The sequence below is a fragment of the Scyliorhinus canicula genome, chromosome 2 (genome assembly GCF_902713615.1).
Source record: "Scyliorhinus canicula chromosome 2, sScyCan1.1, whole genome shotgun sequence".
Classification (NCBI taxonomy): Eukaryota; Metazoa; Chordata; class Chondrichthyes; order Carcharhiniformes; family Scyliorhinidae; genus Scyliorhinus; species Scyliorhinus canicula.
The window spans coordinates 101,158,419-101,175,617 of record NC_052147.1 but is presented as its reverse complement, the minus strand read 5'-3'; the positions used below and the strand labels follow the sequence as shown (position 1 = coordinate 101,175,617).

Here is a 17,199-nt window from a genome sequence, read left to right as displayed (position 1 = left end):
TTATAGATTCATTATGCCTTTTTAATTTACATCTTTCCTAACCTTTTGGCATTCCTTTTCATCATCCCTTCTTTGTTATTTATACTTAGCGTACACCTTTTTCTTAGTTTAAAATTTTGTCTTCATGGCTTCTGTTGCCTCGAGCGATGACCTGGGAATCCGCCAGACACAGCCATTGCAAGAAGGAGGGACATTGGGCTATGAGCTCAGAGAAGATATCTACATCGAGTGATCGTAGCCTGGCCAGCATCCTTCACTAAGTGCAGGTAATAACTAGAGCTCAGCTGTGAGTCAGAGTCATATTTTGTGCGTGAGAGAATTGTGAATTAAAATTACTTCTGATGTCTCTTTGTGTTCTTACTTTCCCAGCTAATCTTCTACTGTCAGAAAACGTGGACACTGTACACCCAGTCCCCTCATCAATGTCTTTACCATAGACTGTAAATAGTTGAAGCGCTGCTGGTTGCAGACTGCTGACCTGAAGATGTCCAGTTTATTGATACTCTGCTTTCCGATAACCTAATCCACTGGTGTAGTGTCTGTAATTTCCATTACAACACAAAGACTCTAAGCTGGTTGTACTTTTACTGAGTAATTTATCCAGAAGACACAAAGTCGGCAAGAAAAGATCAGTTTAATTATGGAATACTGTTTAGGTGACATCGTGTTGAGATTGGAAAAGGCACAGCAGTAAGGAACCAGAAGTAAGGAGCACCATAGTTCTTAAGTGGTGAGATAAAAATGAGTGGGGATAAAGGAAGTGGAATAGTTATGTAAGCGCGTAGTAAGTTTGGATTTTATCTCAACGGCAATGTTTGGAGCAGAATTTTAAAACATATTATCTGATTCAAAGTGGTGTGTGTTATGACATCAATTCACCAAATAAGCTGACAGAAACACATGCCCCTACGACTGCAGTACACATTGCCCCTGCTGTTTGACCAATTCTCAACTTTTCTCCAATGCCATGCCAGCCTTTCCCAGCTGTCTAATTAACCTCTTCACCTTTGACCTGAGGAGAGACATGCTACACTTTTGAACAAATCCTACAGATTGTTGAGACTCTAGCTTATCTGCCTCATCTAAAAAAGAAAGCCCCGTATTCATATTCAAACACTCTTCTTTTGCAGCCAGTACCATGCAGGTGGCAAAACATCTCCTCAATAAATAGAATGGTGAGATCATATGACCAACTGGGGATATGGAGTCTACTCTCGATCAACAGTAAATGACAGAAGGCGTTATTGACAGTGATATTAAGCAGCACTTGCTTAGCAACAACCTGCTCACTGACGCTCAATTTGGATTCTGCTCAGGTTACTCAGTTCCTGACCTCATTACAACCTTGGTTCAAACATGGACAATAGAGCTGAATTCCAGAGGTGAGGTAGGAGTGACTGCCCTTGACATCTAGGCAGCATTTGACCAAGTATTGCATCAAGGAGCCATAGCTAAATGGAAATCAAGGGGAAAACTGATTGGAATCCAACCTGGCACAAAGAAAAGATGGTTGTGGTTGCAGGAGATCAATCATCTCAGTTCCAGGATGTCTTAGGTCCAACCATCTTTGCCAGGGTCCCTGGTTCAATTCCGACCTCGGGTGACTGTGTGATGTTTGCACGTTCTTCCTGTGTCTGCGTGGGTTTCTCCGGTTTCCTTCCACAGTCCAAAAACATGTGGGTTAAGCGGACTGGCCATGCTAAATTGTCCCTTAGTGTCCAAAGATTAGGTGGGGTTACGGGCATAGGGTGGAGGGATTGGGCCAGGGTAGGGTGTTCGTTTGGAGAGTCGGTGCAGACTCAATGGGCCTCCTTTTGCACTGTAGGGATTCTATTATCCCTAGATGTGGGGATGCTCGCTGCTGATTGTACAATCTTCAGCACCATTTGTGACTCCTCAGATACTGAAGCAGTCCATATCCAAATGCAACAAGATCTGGATAATACTCAGACTTGGGCTAGTAAGTGGCAAGTGAGGACTTCCGGTGACGACATGTAGGAGAACGTCGCTTATAAGGTAGCTCCCGCCGAGGCACTTGTTTTTCAGTCCTTTTTGTCCAGTTCCCAGGAGAAATTGGTGAACAAACCAGACTCATCTAATTGTATTTGATGAGGGCAGCACAGTGGCACAGTGGATAACACTGCTGCCTCATGGCGCCGGGGTTCGATCCCGGCTCTAGTTTGGAGTTTGCACATTTTCCGCGTGTTTTCGGGGGTTTCGCCCCAACAGCCCAAAGATGTGCAGGGTAGGTGGATTGGCCATGTTAAATTGGCCCTTAATTCGAAAAAATGAATTGGGTACTCTAAATTTATATTTTTTAAAAAATAAATTCAAAAATAATAATTGTATTCGACTAAAGATGTTGAAAACCACAAAAAAGATTGTTGGAGAGACAGGTATGAATGGTAGTCCTTCGACAGAGCCAGAGAGTGTGCGAAGCTCCTTGGGAGGAAATAGGGTGGAAGTGGCCTCGGTGGGTGTGGTTGTTCCTAGCACAGTGGAGACGGAATTTGAAAAGCAATTTCGTAAGTACTTTGAAAGGCAAGGAAGAGAGATGATGGAGACCCTCAAAACGTCTATTGAGGAGGTGTTGGGCCCGATAAAAAGAGAAGTTGAGCAGAACTTTGGAGGCCATGAAAGAGAATGGAGAATTGCTGAAGTGGGTGGAAGGAATTTTGACACAACAGAGACCAGATTGTTCGCTGGAAGCCGAGATGTTGATGGTGAGGAGTGCAGCACGGTAGCACAGCGGGTAGCACTGTTGTTCCACAGCTCCAGGGTCCCAGGTTTGATTCCTGGCTTGGGTCACTGTCTGTGTGGAGTCTGCACGTTTCCCCAGTGTCTGCGTGGGTTTCCTCTGGGTGCTCTGGTTTCCTCCCACAAGTCCCGAAAAACGTGCTGTTAGGTAATTTGGACATTCTGAATTCTCCCTCCGTGTAACCGAACAGGCACCGGAATGTGGCGACTAGGGGCTTTTCACAGTAACTTCATTGCAGTGTTAATGTAAGCCTACTTGTGACATTAAATATTAATTATTATTAATAAGGCCCTGAGGGTAAAGATCGAGGAGCTGAAGAACAGGTAGAGAAGACTGAATCTTAGGATACAGGAGTTGCCAGAGGGAGTGGAGGGCTTGAGGCCAACGTAGCTTTTTTCTGGATGCTTGCAAAGTCGTGGGGAGGTGGGGGGTGAGAGGGGGAGATGAACAGATCTCCCCATCTGAGCTGGATGGGGCCCACTGAACACAAGAGGCCTCAGGCGAATGAGTCACCACGGGTAGTGATAGTTCATTTTCACACCTTCCAGAAGGAGGAGCAACCCCCACCACACTCCTTCACTGTTGCTGAGTGGAAATCCTGGACCTCCTTCCCCAACAGCACTGTGGGTGTACCTACACCACATGAGCTGCAGAGGTTAAGAAGATAGCTCATCACCACTTTTCAAAATGCAACTAGGGATGGGCAATAAATGTTGGCCTACCCAGAGATGGCCACTTCCCATGAATTAATTTTTAAAAATAACCATCAGTCTCAATAGCTCCACAAATCCCAGAATGTTTGAAATACCTCTCATGCCAATTTGTTCAAGATACTAGAAAAATTTGGTCCAAATTATATGACACAATCCAATGTGTTTCACAGTCCTTCATTTGGTTTTATATTACATGGAATTAGCTCAAAGATCAGCCGTGATCTCACTGAATGACAAAATAGGCTCAAGAAGCTAAATGGCCTCATCCAGTTCCTATGTTTCTGTCTTCAGAGTGGCAAAGAAGCATATATTCCTCGTTACACAGGCAGACCAACAGCTGCCAACAAGTTGTCTGAAGAACAGGGTTTAGATTAATGAGGAGTTTCTGAATAACATTTGAAACAAGAGAACCACCAGGTAATAACCGTAGTACTTGGGTAAATACTAAAAGGGAATTTGAGTTAGCATAAACCTCAACGACTGTGCAGATTACAGCACAATTGCAGAAAACCCCATTCCTGTAAACAAAGTAAGGCAGATTAATTTTGTTCAATTGCATCAGAGTCCAAATTTTTTCTAACCTGCAAGTAGCCTGATACACAACCAAGCCCAATGCAGTCCCAATATCTGCATACTCTCAATTTCAGCAGAGGTCACTGCATATACAGCAGGGGTCACTGTATGCAGCAATCAGAAGCAAACTTGGGATGATTTGCTACTCCACAATCCAGGTCATTTGTATTAGCTCCACTGCTACCCTACCTGCCCTCTCAAAATTCATATTCTTCCAGTCTGATGCCACCACTCATTGCTTTAATTAGCCAAGCATTTATAGGGGAAGGGATGCAGTATATTATTATCGCACACTAGTAAACCATTAGCTGAGAGAAAATATATCTGCAGAAATTATTATTTCATACAATTTAATACTGTAGTATAACATTTGCCTTTGTGTTTGAATGTTCTGATCCACGACAGGATCTTTATCAACCCTAACAGTCCAGAGTGCAAACATCAAGAGTGCTACCTTTTCTCTGGGACTTTACGCAGAAGTCCTATTTACCTGTTACAAGAGTTCAGGTAGATGTGATAAATCCTTCTGCATTCTTTTGAAGATTATTAGGGAGGTTTTTGGTGTCTGCCCAACAATTTCCCCTGAATTATCAAAAACATTAATTGGCCAATTTGCCTTCTTGTTTTTTGTGAAATCCCGCTTTGCACAAAATGACTTTTGTGTTTGCCAGCAGAAAATTTACTCTATTTCAAAGTAATTCACATATGTAAAAGAATTGGGACTTCTCAGAGACTTGACAGGGTACCGTGCAAATTGAAGATTTTCCTTTACCATATCTTCAAGTATTGCTCTTGGTCAGGGAGAGCATCAACTTGGTCAAAAGGTGAAGGTGGAAAGGAATGAAGGGAGAGATTTTACTCTCATATTTGCAATGGCTAGCAGCTGGATTCTGAACATATTGGCATCCCAAATAAGACCATAAGACATAGGAGCAGTATTAGGCCATTTGGCCCATTGAGTATGCCCCACCATTTAATCGTGACTGATATGTTTCTCATCCCCATTCTCCTGCCTTGTCCCCATAATCCCTGAACTCCTTATTAATCAAGAACCTATATATCTCTGTTTTAAAGACACTCAGTAATTTGGCCTCTACAGCCTTCTGCGGCAAAGAATTCCACAGGTTCACCACCCGCTGGCTGAAGAAATTCCTCCTCATCTGTTTTAAAAGATCGTCACTTTATTCTGAGATTGTGTCCTCTGCTTCTAGTTTTTCCTACAAGTGGAAATATCCTCTCCACGTCCACTCTATTCAGGCCTAGCAGTATCCTGTATGTTTCAATGGGATCCCCCCTCATCCTTCTAAACTCCAACGAGTACAGACCCAGAGTCCTACAGGGAAGGAAGAATAGTGCGGGACAGGTAGCCTAAGAGTCAGAATAGCAATTCAGGGAGGATGAGATCACTGTGGCCAAATTGTTGATCTCAGCTGTTTGGAAAATGTAAAGCTGAAGTATGTTGTTAAAAAGAGTGAAAGGCATGGTGTTGGAAGGAAAGGTCGTTCTTGTGCATCTCATAACAACTACTTCAAGAGCAGCACATGCAGTAACTTGCATCAGCCTAGAAAAGGAGTGACTATGGGAGACTAGATTGAAAACAGTGGAAAGTATCGTTTCTGAATTTTCTCTAATTTAATGTGCACTATAAAGGATCACATGATGTTTTCATCTGAGAAAATAGTTAATTTATGCAGAATTACATAAATCCAACAAATGAAGTTAATAAATAAACTACAGTTGGCCCTACTAAAGAAAATTTATAGAACAGAATTAATGTGATTTTAACTGCATAGGATCATATAGAATAGAAGGCGAGGATGCGTTTTCTTTTGCTTGTTTTGAAACCAAAAATGGTTTTGTGCAGATATTCCATTTGCCTGACGAAATGGACAATACTGAATCTTAGACATTAAATAGCAGCATCTGGTGAGTGGAAAGGAGACAGATATTTTTTTCCACATACTGTGGTTCCTTAGAAATGTGCACCAGAAACCCTTGTCCATTCTTCAATGTCTTTGTGGCTGCGTTTCCCTTCAGTACTTACTACATCAGATATAGGATTATTTGAGTATTTTGCCTAAGCAGCAGTTAAATCAAGTTAAGAAAGAAAAGCAATACCTTGGTTCGGTTTTGTACACGATGCAATAGCCACACTGAAAAGGCAAAAGCAGTTGGTAACCAGGTCTGTGTACAAGGTTAAAGAACTGCATAATCTAACCAAAGCAAATTGGTGGAGCCATTCTCAAAAGACACCGTGAACTGGATATGACAAAAGTGAGAATGGATCAGTAGAGATGGTTTGATTGGCCCAGAGATCCTCTGCATTTCTGCAGAAGCAGTGCAACATCCAAATAGATTTGATTGTATTGCAGTGGTTCAAAATGAGTCAGTTGCCCGGTCACCTTGTAAGCTTTTGAATTGCAGCTGATGTGTTCCAACCCAGGGATCGATTCCGCACACGTAGATTAGATCAAGTTACACAAATTTTGAAGTCAATTCAACCTTTGCTCAGTAATAAAGCTCCATTATTAAGTGTCAATATTTTTTCAGGTATTTGTTCTACTTGTTCTGACACAGTGAAGTAGAAAGAACAGTGCAAAGATTTAATAGCTTACCTGCATCTTAACAGCAATAACAACTGAACTGAGTTCCTTGTCCAACTCCTTTACGACAACCAGCTTCTTTAATGTTAAACTGCACAATCTGGAAAAAAAGTACACAACATTCTCCTCAGGAAGGCACAAGTACATGCATTGAAGCAAAACAGAAACTCATAACCGATTAGTAACTTGGACAGATCTTGAATTACGTATACTACCTTCTATTGGCTTCCTCAAATCACACCTTGCAACTATCCAAATGATGCACTAATGTTAAACTTTAGCAAGGGAAGTAGCAGTGCGGAACAACACAGCCCACATCTGTAAAGCTGTTTTGTTAAAGTAATTCACACAGTGCACCCTTATTGTAGATTGAGAATCATGGACTATTACAGAGCAGAAGGAGACCATTCAGTCATATCCTCCTTTTTGCAAGAACAATTTAGCCAGCCCTATTCCTGGCCCTTTCCCCACAGCCGAACATTTTTTTTAACCTTCAAAAACTTATCAAATTCTGTTTTGAAAGCCATGATTGAATTTGCTTCTGTCACCCTTTCAGGCAGCGCATTCCACATAGTTGCAACTTGCTGCATAAACATGCTTTGACTCATGTTGCCTTTAGTTTGTCAATCCCTCGAAATGTGCCTTGTGGTTCTCAACTCTTCCATCACTGAGAATAGTTTCTGTCAATCTATTTTGTCTCGGCCCTTCATGATTTTGAATGCCTCTATCAAACTTTCTATCAACCTCCCCTTCTCAAAAAAAAATTCTAGCTTCTCAACTCTCTCCATGTAACAAAGTCCCTCAATCCTGGTACAATTCTCATAAATCTTTCCTGCACATACTCTGAAGTCTTCACATCCTCCCGAAAGTGCTGTGCCCAGAATTGGACGCCCTAGTTGGAGCCCAGAACTTCATAAAAGGTCATCATGTTTTTGTGCTGCATGCCTCTATTTATAAAATCAGGATCTCATGCCTTTTTAATGACATTCTCAACCTGTCCAACAATTTGCACACGTATATTCCCAGGTCTCTCTGTTTCTGCACAAACGTAAAATTGTATCCATCAGCTTATATTGCACCTTTCCTCATTCTTCAGACCAAAATGCATGACTTTGCATTTTACTGCCTTAAATCGTACTTGCCACATATCTGCACATTCCACTATGTGCTCTTGATGTCTATCACTGCTCACCTCTCAGTTCATTACACTTCCAAGTTGTGTGTCAGCTTCAGATTTTGAAATTGTGCACTGTACACCCAAGTCCAAATAATGAATACAGACCAAGAAAAGCAGTGGAAAGGAGAGGGGATCAGATGGGCGGGGAAGCAGGCACAGAGTTGGGGGGATTATTGTGGGGAACTGGCGGGAACATTAGCTACACTTTGAATAGTTTTTGCAAATGTAGCGATTTTGTTTTGTAGCCACTTTCCTGACATCAGTTGCTTGCTCAAATTAATTATCCTTGGAGAATCAGCATCGGGCCTCCAATTTCATCATTGTTACAGTTATGCAGGAGTAATGAAAGAGACAGAACCTATATTTATACAGCACCAATTTTATAATAATCTTTATTGTCACAAGTAGGCTTACATTAACATTGCAATGAAGTTACTGTGAAAAGCCGCTAGTTGCCACATTCCGGCGCCTGTTCGGGTACACAGAGAGAATTCAGAATGTCCAAGCCACCTGACAGCACGTCTTTCAGGGCTTGTGGGAGGAAATCGGAGCACCCGGAGGAAACCCACGCAGATATGGGGAGAACGTGCAAACTCCGCACAGTGACCCAAGCCGGGAATCGAACCTGGGACCCTGACACTGTGAAGCAACATTGCTAACCACTGTGCTACCGTGCTGCCCAATTAAGTACTTTTGAGTTGTAGTCATTGGTATAATGTAGGCAATGTTATCAAATGGCAGAGCAGCTTCAAAGGGCCAAACTGCAAATGGCTACTCTGCTCCTAATATGTAGGTTTGTGTGCCATTCTGAATGGATGAGATGAGCTGGATGGTCACTGTCATCTATAATTATCTTAGAGGTGGAATCATGACTAGAGTTCGGTTTAATGTCTTACTAATGAAAGAATACGGTAAGCAGGCTATGTGAACAAAGAACAAAGAACAAAGAAAACTACAGCACAAGAACAGGCCCTTTGGCCCTCCTAGCCTGCACCGATCCAGATCCTTTATCTAAACTTGTTGTGAGATGGGGTGAGATTGCCATGTGAGGAGTGCATAACGGGCTCACAGTGAATCGGTAACCTGTTTTACACTGCATGTGACGCTCAAGAGTCTTTTCCATTGACTTCAACCTTGTCCTTTTGTCTACTTACCTATTATTCCACTCTACATTGGTGCTTTTGTTTTGTGAGATACTGAAATATTGTGATAAAACTGTGTTACATAGTAAACATTGGAAATTTTTCACTGTCGTGAAAAGGAGCGATCAGCAGTGTCTTCTGACTTGCTGATCATGAAACAGATACAATTGTTTGCCATTCAGTTGCACAGACATCTGAGGGCCCAGTGACAGGAGAAGCACCTTGGTCCATGATTTCTCGCCCCAGCCCTGGCCCCAGTACCAACTCCTAGGAAACACCACTATATATCTTTCTCCAGTCTGAAAAACAACCATTCTGTTTCCTGCCACTCAGGTAATATCATATCCATGCTACCATTTTCCTTTCTATTTCATGGCTTCAACTTTGCTGACAAGTCTTTTGGGTGACAGATTATCACACCATTTTTTGGAAGTTCATGTATACCAAAAAAACTGCATTCCCTTCAGCAACCCTTTCTTTTCCTCATCATGAAACATGACATGTCTTTAAGAAATTTGTGTTGGCTTTCTTTAATTAATCAAACTTATCCAAGTGACTTAATTCTGATCTGGAGTATTATTTCAAAACATTTTTCAACTAAGCTAAATTGACTGGCATGGATTGACAGATAAATCAAGATTCTGGAGTCCATCAGCAGAAAGCACCAACTTTCAATTATACTCCATCTATAGTTTCAGAGACCCGTGATTGCATCTAACTCTCCACTTGGTTACAGTACAGATGCATTCCAAAAAAGATTAAAGTGCCCCGTAATTTTGTAATTCTTGAATAAAGAACTTCCAAAATTGAATAACACCAGTGGATATTAATGGCATTTATATACTGGTGCACTGATGTATGTTACAGGAAAATTAAATGTAAAATTTCTGTTTGGGTTGAGAGTTTATATATTACAACAGTGACTGCGCTTCAAAAGTACTTAATTGGCTGTAAAGCACTCTGGGAAGTCCCAACATTGTGACAGGAAGTACATAAATGTGTCTTAAATCCCTCCCAGCTACAAAATATCCTTACAAATAGGTATTAACATTTACAATTTTCATCTGTACTTCCTGCAGCATCGTCAGATGCATCATAGAATTCCTATGGTCTAGAAGGAGGCCATTCGGCCCACCAAAACTGCACCGACACTCTGAAAGAGCATCCTACCTAGGCCAAAAATATCCATTTACAACCTTGTGAGTCAGTTTCCGTTGTTTATGCCCCTGGAGATGAATTTTGGATTTCATGTTAGCTATCAGTCTCTTCTTGCACTCTCTCTTTACCTCTCACATTTCCTTTTTCACTTACATCCCTTCTGAATTCAATATTCAGTCTGGTTCTAACTTGTATTAACAACCTGCTATTTCTCATACATTCTTTTTCTGCTTCATCTTCATCTGGGCAGCACGAAGGCACAGTGGTTAGAACTGTTGCTTCACAGCTCCAGGGTCTCAGGTTCGATTCCTGGCTTGAGTCACAGTCTGTGTGGAGTCTGCATGTTCTCCCCTGTGTTTGTGTGGGTTTCCTCCGGGTGCTCCGGTTTCCTCTCACTAGTCCTGAAGGACGTGCTATTGGGTAATTTGGACATTCTGAATTTCCCTCTGTGCACCCGAAGGCAGGTGCTGGAATGTGATGACTAGGGGCTTTTCACAGTAGCTTCATTGCAGTGCAAGCCTACTTGTGACAATAAAGATTATTATCTTTAACGTCTTCATTATTCAAGGAACTCTGGCTTTGGGTATCCTGCCTCTTCCACTTGTAGGCATGTATCTTGACTGAACCTGAACCGTAATCTATTATTTCATTAGTTTTGCCTGCCAAGGGAAGGGTGATCCTCAGTAAAAAGCCTGGTTAAAAAAAAATAGTTAATGGTGGTTCAATCCCCATATAGTACTTCAGTGTGAACAAACTTCCAGAAGTGCCGAATCTATACCCTGGGGCTATGTTGGAATGCTGGAGATTTAATTAGTAGCTTAAAACTTTGCAATATTGGAGAGAGAAAAAATACACATTCCTGCTTCCTGGACCAGAAATTTTATTAGTATCTCGATTACCATGAACAATGTTCATATTCCTGTGCTGTTGGAAAAAGATATCTGCACAGTAAAACGAAACGTAAATTGAAAATTCCTGAAAAGTAAACTCAACAGACTAAGTATAATAACCCTTTTACAGTCTGTATAGCCAATAGTAGATCATTGCCACAGTGACCGCTTTACGCAGGAGAACACTGCCTTGTTTTGGAGACAAAAGCATAAGAGTGGGAAGGATGATCAAGTACAGGGGAAGGTGAGAGAAAAGGCAGACAGGGAGCCCAGAGATCAGGCAACGAGAGGAAGTGCAACAACCCCAGGGAGGGGGGCCATCTTACTAGCAAGGTAGCTAGCACTGGGATTCATGAAGAAGAGGCTGCGTTTCGTCCCCCCGCAAGGGGGAAGGCGCTTGGCAGGGTTTCTTTTAAGCTATGGGACCCCGGGGGAGGGGGGCAGAGAAGACACCGTAATGGAGTAATAGGTGAAGAACTGAGTGGAGGGATGTTACTTTAAAAAGACACCTGAAGATTCAATCTGATTGGGCAAGGAGAAGAGATTCTTTTAAAGCCGGGATGAGCTTGGGATTTTACATACAAGACTACATTTCTTCTGAGAGTGTGGGGTAACATATACTTGTACTGTGGGGTTTTCATTTGGAGTTAAGAAGCTAATGGGTAACATCTATTCTAGAAGTTTAACATATTAGTGTCTTGCTAAATAATGATTCGTCAGCGTTGATTTTAGTTTGTTGCAGTAAAAGTCTTAAAACATAAAATCTAGTCATACAATTCTGTGTCTTCGTCACTGGGAAATGCATCCTTTTTTTAAAAAAAAAATTATTGACCTGTCCTCCATTTCCCAAGAGTATGGTGGATGCAAAACTGTTTCGGTGCATGAATTGAAACTTAACCTCAATGGCAACTGCACCATTATTTTCCACTGTAACTCACGCCTAAAGCTTCATCAACATTGCCGCTATCACTGTTTGAAATATGTGGCTGCAGTACAGGTGGTACAAAAGGCCAAACCCTGACTGCACGGTGAAACCAAATTTTCTGCACGTGTTTAGAATGCATAAAGCTTCTCTTAAGAGCCAGAATTTGAATGTTTGGAGAGTGCAGCTGCATTATCTGAACATTCAAATAATCAACTAATTGCATAAAACGCGGCAAAAAATCCCACGGTGCTTTTCAGGAACATTATGAAACAACCCTTGACACTGATAGATAAGGTAGATAGTCAACATATTTTCCCAATGGTAGAGGAGTCTAGAACTAGAGGGCATAGGTTTAAGGTGAGAGTGGGAGATACAAAAGAGACCAGTGGGGAAATTTCTTCACACATGGTGGTGAGCATCTGGAACAGGCTGCCAGAGGCAGTGGTAGAGGCGGCTACAATTTTGTCTTTTAAAAAGCAGTTAGACAGTTACATGGGAAGGGTGGGTATAGACGAATATAGGCTAAATGCGGGCAAGTGGGACTAGCTTAGTGATAGAAACTGGGCGGCATCGACAAGCTGGGCCGAAGGGCCCGTTTCCATTCTGCAAACTTCTATGACTGTGTGACTGAGCTACGCAAGGAGGTATTAAGGCAGGTTACCAAAAGCTTGATCAAAGGATTTGATTTAAGGAGTGTCTTAACGCAAAGAGCTGTAAAGGAGCAAAGAAAGATCTACGGTGACCAGCTTAGGACCTAGACAGCTGAAGACATGGCAACCAACGATGCAGCTGGGCCACCAATGATGCAGCTGTGAAATCTGAAGATGCACAGTGATCTTAGAGGGTTATAAAGCTGGAGGAGGTTACAGAGCAATGTGTGCGAGAGCCTTGGAGGGATTTGAAAACAAGGATGAGAATTTTAAAAACAAGGGATATCCAGATAACGAACCATTGTAGCTTAGGAAGCACAAAAATGATGGATAAACAGGACTGTGTGAGAGTTATGGTATGGGTAGCAAAAGAACAAAGAACATTACAGCACAGGAACAGGACCTTTGGCCCACCAAGCCTGTACCGATCCAGATTCCTTATTTAGACCGGCTACTCAATGCCCAAATGATCTGTATCCCTCCATTCATGTGTTTATCAAGATACATCTTAAACATTGCTACGGTGCCTGCCTCTACCTCTTCCATTGGCAACACGTTCCAGGCACTCACCACCCTCGGTGTGAAAAACGTTCCCTGCACATCTCCCCTAAACTTTCCCCCTCTCATCTTGAGCCTGTGCCCCCTTCAAATTCACACTTCCACCTTGGGAAAAAGCTTCTGACTATTCACGGTGTCTATGCCTCTTTTAATTTTTTTGACCTCAATCAGGTCTCCCCTCAGCGTCCAAAAGATTGTTCCCAAAGAAAACAATCAGAGTTCATTCAACCTCTCCTCATAGCTAACACCATCCAGACCAGGCAACATCCTGGTAAACCATCTTTGTACTCTCTCCAAAGCATCCACTTCCTTCTGGCAGTACGACCAGACTGCACGCAATATTCCAAATGTGGCTTCACTAAAGTTTTATACAACTGTAACATGACCTGCTAACTCTTGTACTCAATGTCCCAGCCAACGAAGGCAAGCATGCCTGGCTTATGCCTTCTTGACCACTTTATCCAAAAGCATTTCTACTTTCATGGAACTATGGACCTGAATGCCCAGATCCCTCTGTATGCCAATGCTAAGTTTTGGATGAGTTGAGTTTACAAAGGAGATGATGGGACATATGGCTGGATTCTCCCATGCGCCCATCGTAATAACGCCACGGGGGAGACGCCGTCAATGGAAAAATCCATTGACTTCGGGCAGGATTCTCCGGTCGCCGGGTGAACTCAGCCGGAGAAACCCACCCATAGACTACGAAAATGGATTGCCAATAGATGAAGAAAAAGTTTCAGGGCAGTTTTCACACCTGGCTTAAACTACATTGGATTTATGTACTGGAAATAGAAGCTGGGCAAGACTCACTTCTCAGGGAAAGGTCAAGCATTACATCTCCAGAATCAATTCTATATAAATGAACAATTTTAAAGTCAGTGTGGAATCTCTTTGCACAAAAGCTGAAGTGGAAGTGGAGATGCACATATAAAACATTCATCCTTCCAAGCTTTGGTCTGCATCTTATTTAAATCCACTGCTGATGTCATCAGTAAGTGCCGTGACGTCATTAGTTGTTACCTATGTGCATCTGTATTTGCCACCTACTGTCATCTCGATGTTTAACCAGCTGCTCCCGTTTTTGAGTCCATGCTGTATTTTAAACTTTGTTTTTTTATATATTAAAGAAGATATAGAACATTACAGCACAGAACAGGCCCTTCGGCCCTCGATGTTGTGCCGAGCAATGATCACCCGACTCAAACCCACGTATCCCAACAACCCCCCCCCCCCCCCCCCCCCCCGACCCCCAACCTTACTTTTTGGGACACTACGGGCAATTTAGCATGGCCAATCCACCTAACCCGCACATCTTTGGACTGTGGGAGGAAACCGGAGCACCCGGAGGAAACCCACGCACACACGGGGAGGACGTGCAGACTCCGCACAGACAGTGACCCAGCCGGGAACCGAACCTGGGACCCTGGAGCTGTGAAGCATTTATGCTAACCATGGTGCTAACCACCATGCTACCGTGCTGCCCAACGGCGTTCATCTTTGAGGTCAAAAAGATGAACTTTAACTTTAAGATTAATGAATTTCAATTACCTTTTGTGGTCAAGTTATTATACTTACATAATAAAAAAATACTTCAATGTTGTAAACAAAATCATGAGGAACTGAGAGAAATGGCAAGATTAAAGGAACAGCACTTCCATTGAAATAGGATAAGGATGTCATAGGCTCCACTTAAATGGTAATACAAAATTTAATTTCTGATAAAAGCACTCGATTGTCACAAAACAATAGTATTCCTCTTCTAAACAAGTGTGAAAGACATTGTCATCTCTAGCGTTGAATGGTACCATGTGCTAGTCACAGCAAGATAATGAATGTTTCTCCACTTTGTGCAACAGAAAGGCATTCATGCAACAGTGAGCCCAGCTCAGCGGTGACTCATTGCAGCATTCAATCAGATAAAAACAACAGGCTGGCTTTGAAAAGCTACCCCAGAGAACCAGTGCATGCATTTGGGGGAGAACGGGGAATAAAATGAATGTCTTTGGCACAAACCCATACTTTTAATTCAGACCACCAGAGTGTCCAGCATTCCATTTTGGATAGCCGCTTTACAAACAAAGTGAACCTAATTGCACAAAAATGATTTTTCAAAATCTTTCATTCATCTGTCATACAGGAATTATTATTTACAGAAAATAATTTAATATAGACACTGGACTACTAGACAGTCATTTCAAAGGTCTTAAAATGCCTGATTACCAAAGACACAGTAGCTTAGGTCATTCTATATTATTGCCAGGATTTCTGAAGTCAATATGCAAGCTTCACAAAAACTCCGGGTTTAAAAGCAGTACCACCGCTTCCTGTAAATAGATTTGGTGGAAAGAGATGGTGGAAAGAGATGGTGGATCACGGTTGACAAAAGACTAAGTATATTGGAAGGCATATGAACATTGAGTGTGAAACTATCAAACAAATAATCCAGACGCAATGCAAAGCTGTTTCCCAAAACAGGTTCCCTTGTAAACCATGAAGTATTAAAGTAGAACTCACATGGATCACATCAATACAAAATATCTCCTACAAAGTTTTCAATACTATATTACATCGCAATTGATTTTCCTTTGTTTCCCCATTAAAGTCACAATATAGTAGACCATTTGGCCTGTTGTTCCTCTGCTGGATCTTTGCAAGAACTGTCCAATTTAATGCTACACCTCAAGTTTTTCCCCCACAACACTGCAAATTACTCCTCTTCAAGTGCATGCCCAATTGCCTATCCAAGTTCCTACGAAATCTGATTCCAGTACCCTTTCAGGTAATGCATTCCAGATCTTAATAACCTTCTAGGTGAAAGAAACCCCAATTCCCCTTCAAGTTCTTTTGCCAATCATTTCAAAATTGCTACAATTGGTTATCAACCCATTTGCAAAAATAAACAATTTCTATCAAATCCCTTCATAGTTTTGAAAACTGATTGTTCTCTGCTCTAAGGAGAAAGATTCCAGCTTCTCCAAATTCTCCACATAACTGAACTTCTCTTCTGTACACTCTCAAAAGCCTTGACAGCCTTCCTCAAACATGGCCCTGAATTGTGCACAATACTCCAATATTTGTAAAGGTTTAACAAGAAAAATAGTCCAATGTTTATTACCTTCTCTGTTCTCTGAGTGCTTTCTTGTTTTTGCATTCAATGCCCCTATGTACAGAGCTGAGTACCCTACACACTTAAACCACCTTATCAACATGCCCTGCCATCAAAAATTGCAGAGTATGCACTCCTAGCTCTAATACTATCAATATAGTGCCATTTTGCTTATACTTATTCTACACATAAGTGAACCACTTCACAATTGTCCGCATGAAACTACATTTGCCAAACTTGGTACAATTATGTTGACTATTTACTGCATTGCCAAATTTATCATCTGGAAATGTTAAAATTGTACACCCTATGCTTGTGCTACCCAATACATTCACCACATGTGGAAAATCAGCCACAAACATGTGGCAAATTGATGTGCCTCATTTTTGGAGCCACAAAATAGTTGTATTGAAGTTGTAGCAGTGAGTATAAAATTGGATATCACTTATTGAATTGTCATCAGCTCCTAAATGAGCAACGGATGAATCAACCACATTGTTGTCAGACATATTGGTCTGACAGTATCTATGTTTATCACAGCATAAAATCAGTTGCTGGGTTTCAGTGGCCCGGAAGTTGAAGGACTACATGCTCAATGAAACAAGAAAAGTAGTCCATTGGTTATTACCTTCTCTGTTCTTTTGGATGCTTCTAAATGATGATACAATACATTTCAATCTTTGGAAAGTGCTCGGACCAGCCTTTGGAAGAATCTCATTGCTCTGAAATCTTTCTTGGGGAATCTAGAGGCAGAGCGGATACCAACAGAAGAACTTGGTTTTGTGTAGCTGGTAGCTGGCGGCTTGCATAAAATAGTTAAGGTGCGTGCACAAAAATCAGAGATGCATAGCTGATGAGGGTTGTAATGTGCAACTTTGGCAAGCCAGGGTCATTCAGCAACATCCAAATGTGCTCAGTTTTCATCTTAATATATCTATCAAAA

The 17,199-nt window shown here is 41.8% G+C and overlaps 1 protein-coding gene across 4 annotated transcripts in view; it reads right to left on the bottom strand.

Moving 5' to 3' along the window:
- Positions 1-17,199, bottom strand: part of pacs2 (phosphofurin acidic cluster sorting protein 2) — a 338,514-nt gene that overhangs the window by 146,439 nt on the left and 174,876 nt on the right. For all 4 annotated transcript variants that reach the window (XM_038784039.1, XM_038784040.1, XM_038784041.1 and 1 more), the window contains exon 2: positions 6,660-6,747. In XM_038784039.1, coding sequence (XP_038639967.1) covers positions 6,660-6,747 — 88 coding nt within the window. The remainder of the gene's footprint in view (positions 1-6,659; positions 6,748-17,199) is intronic.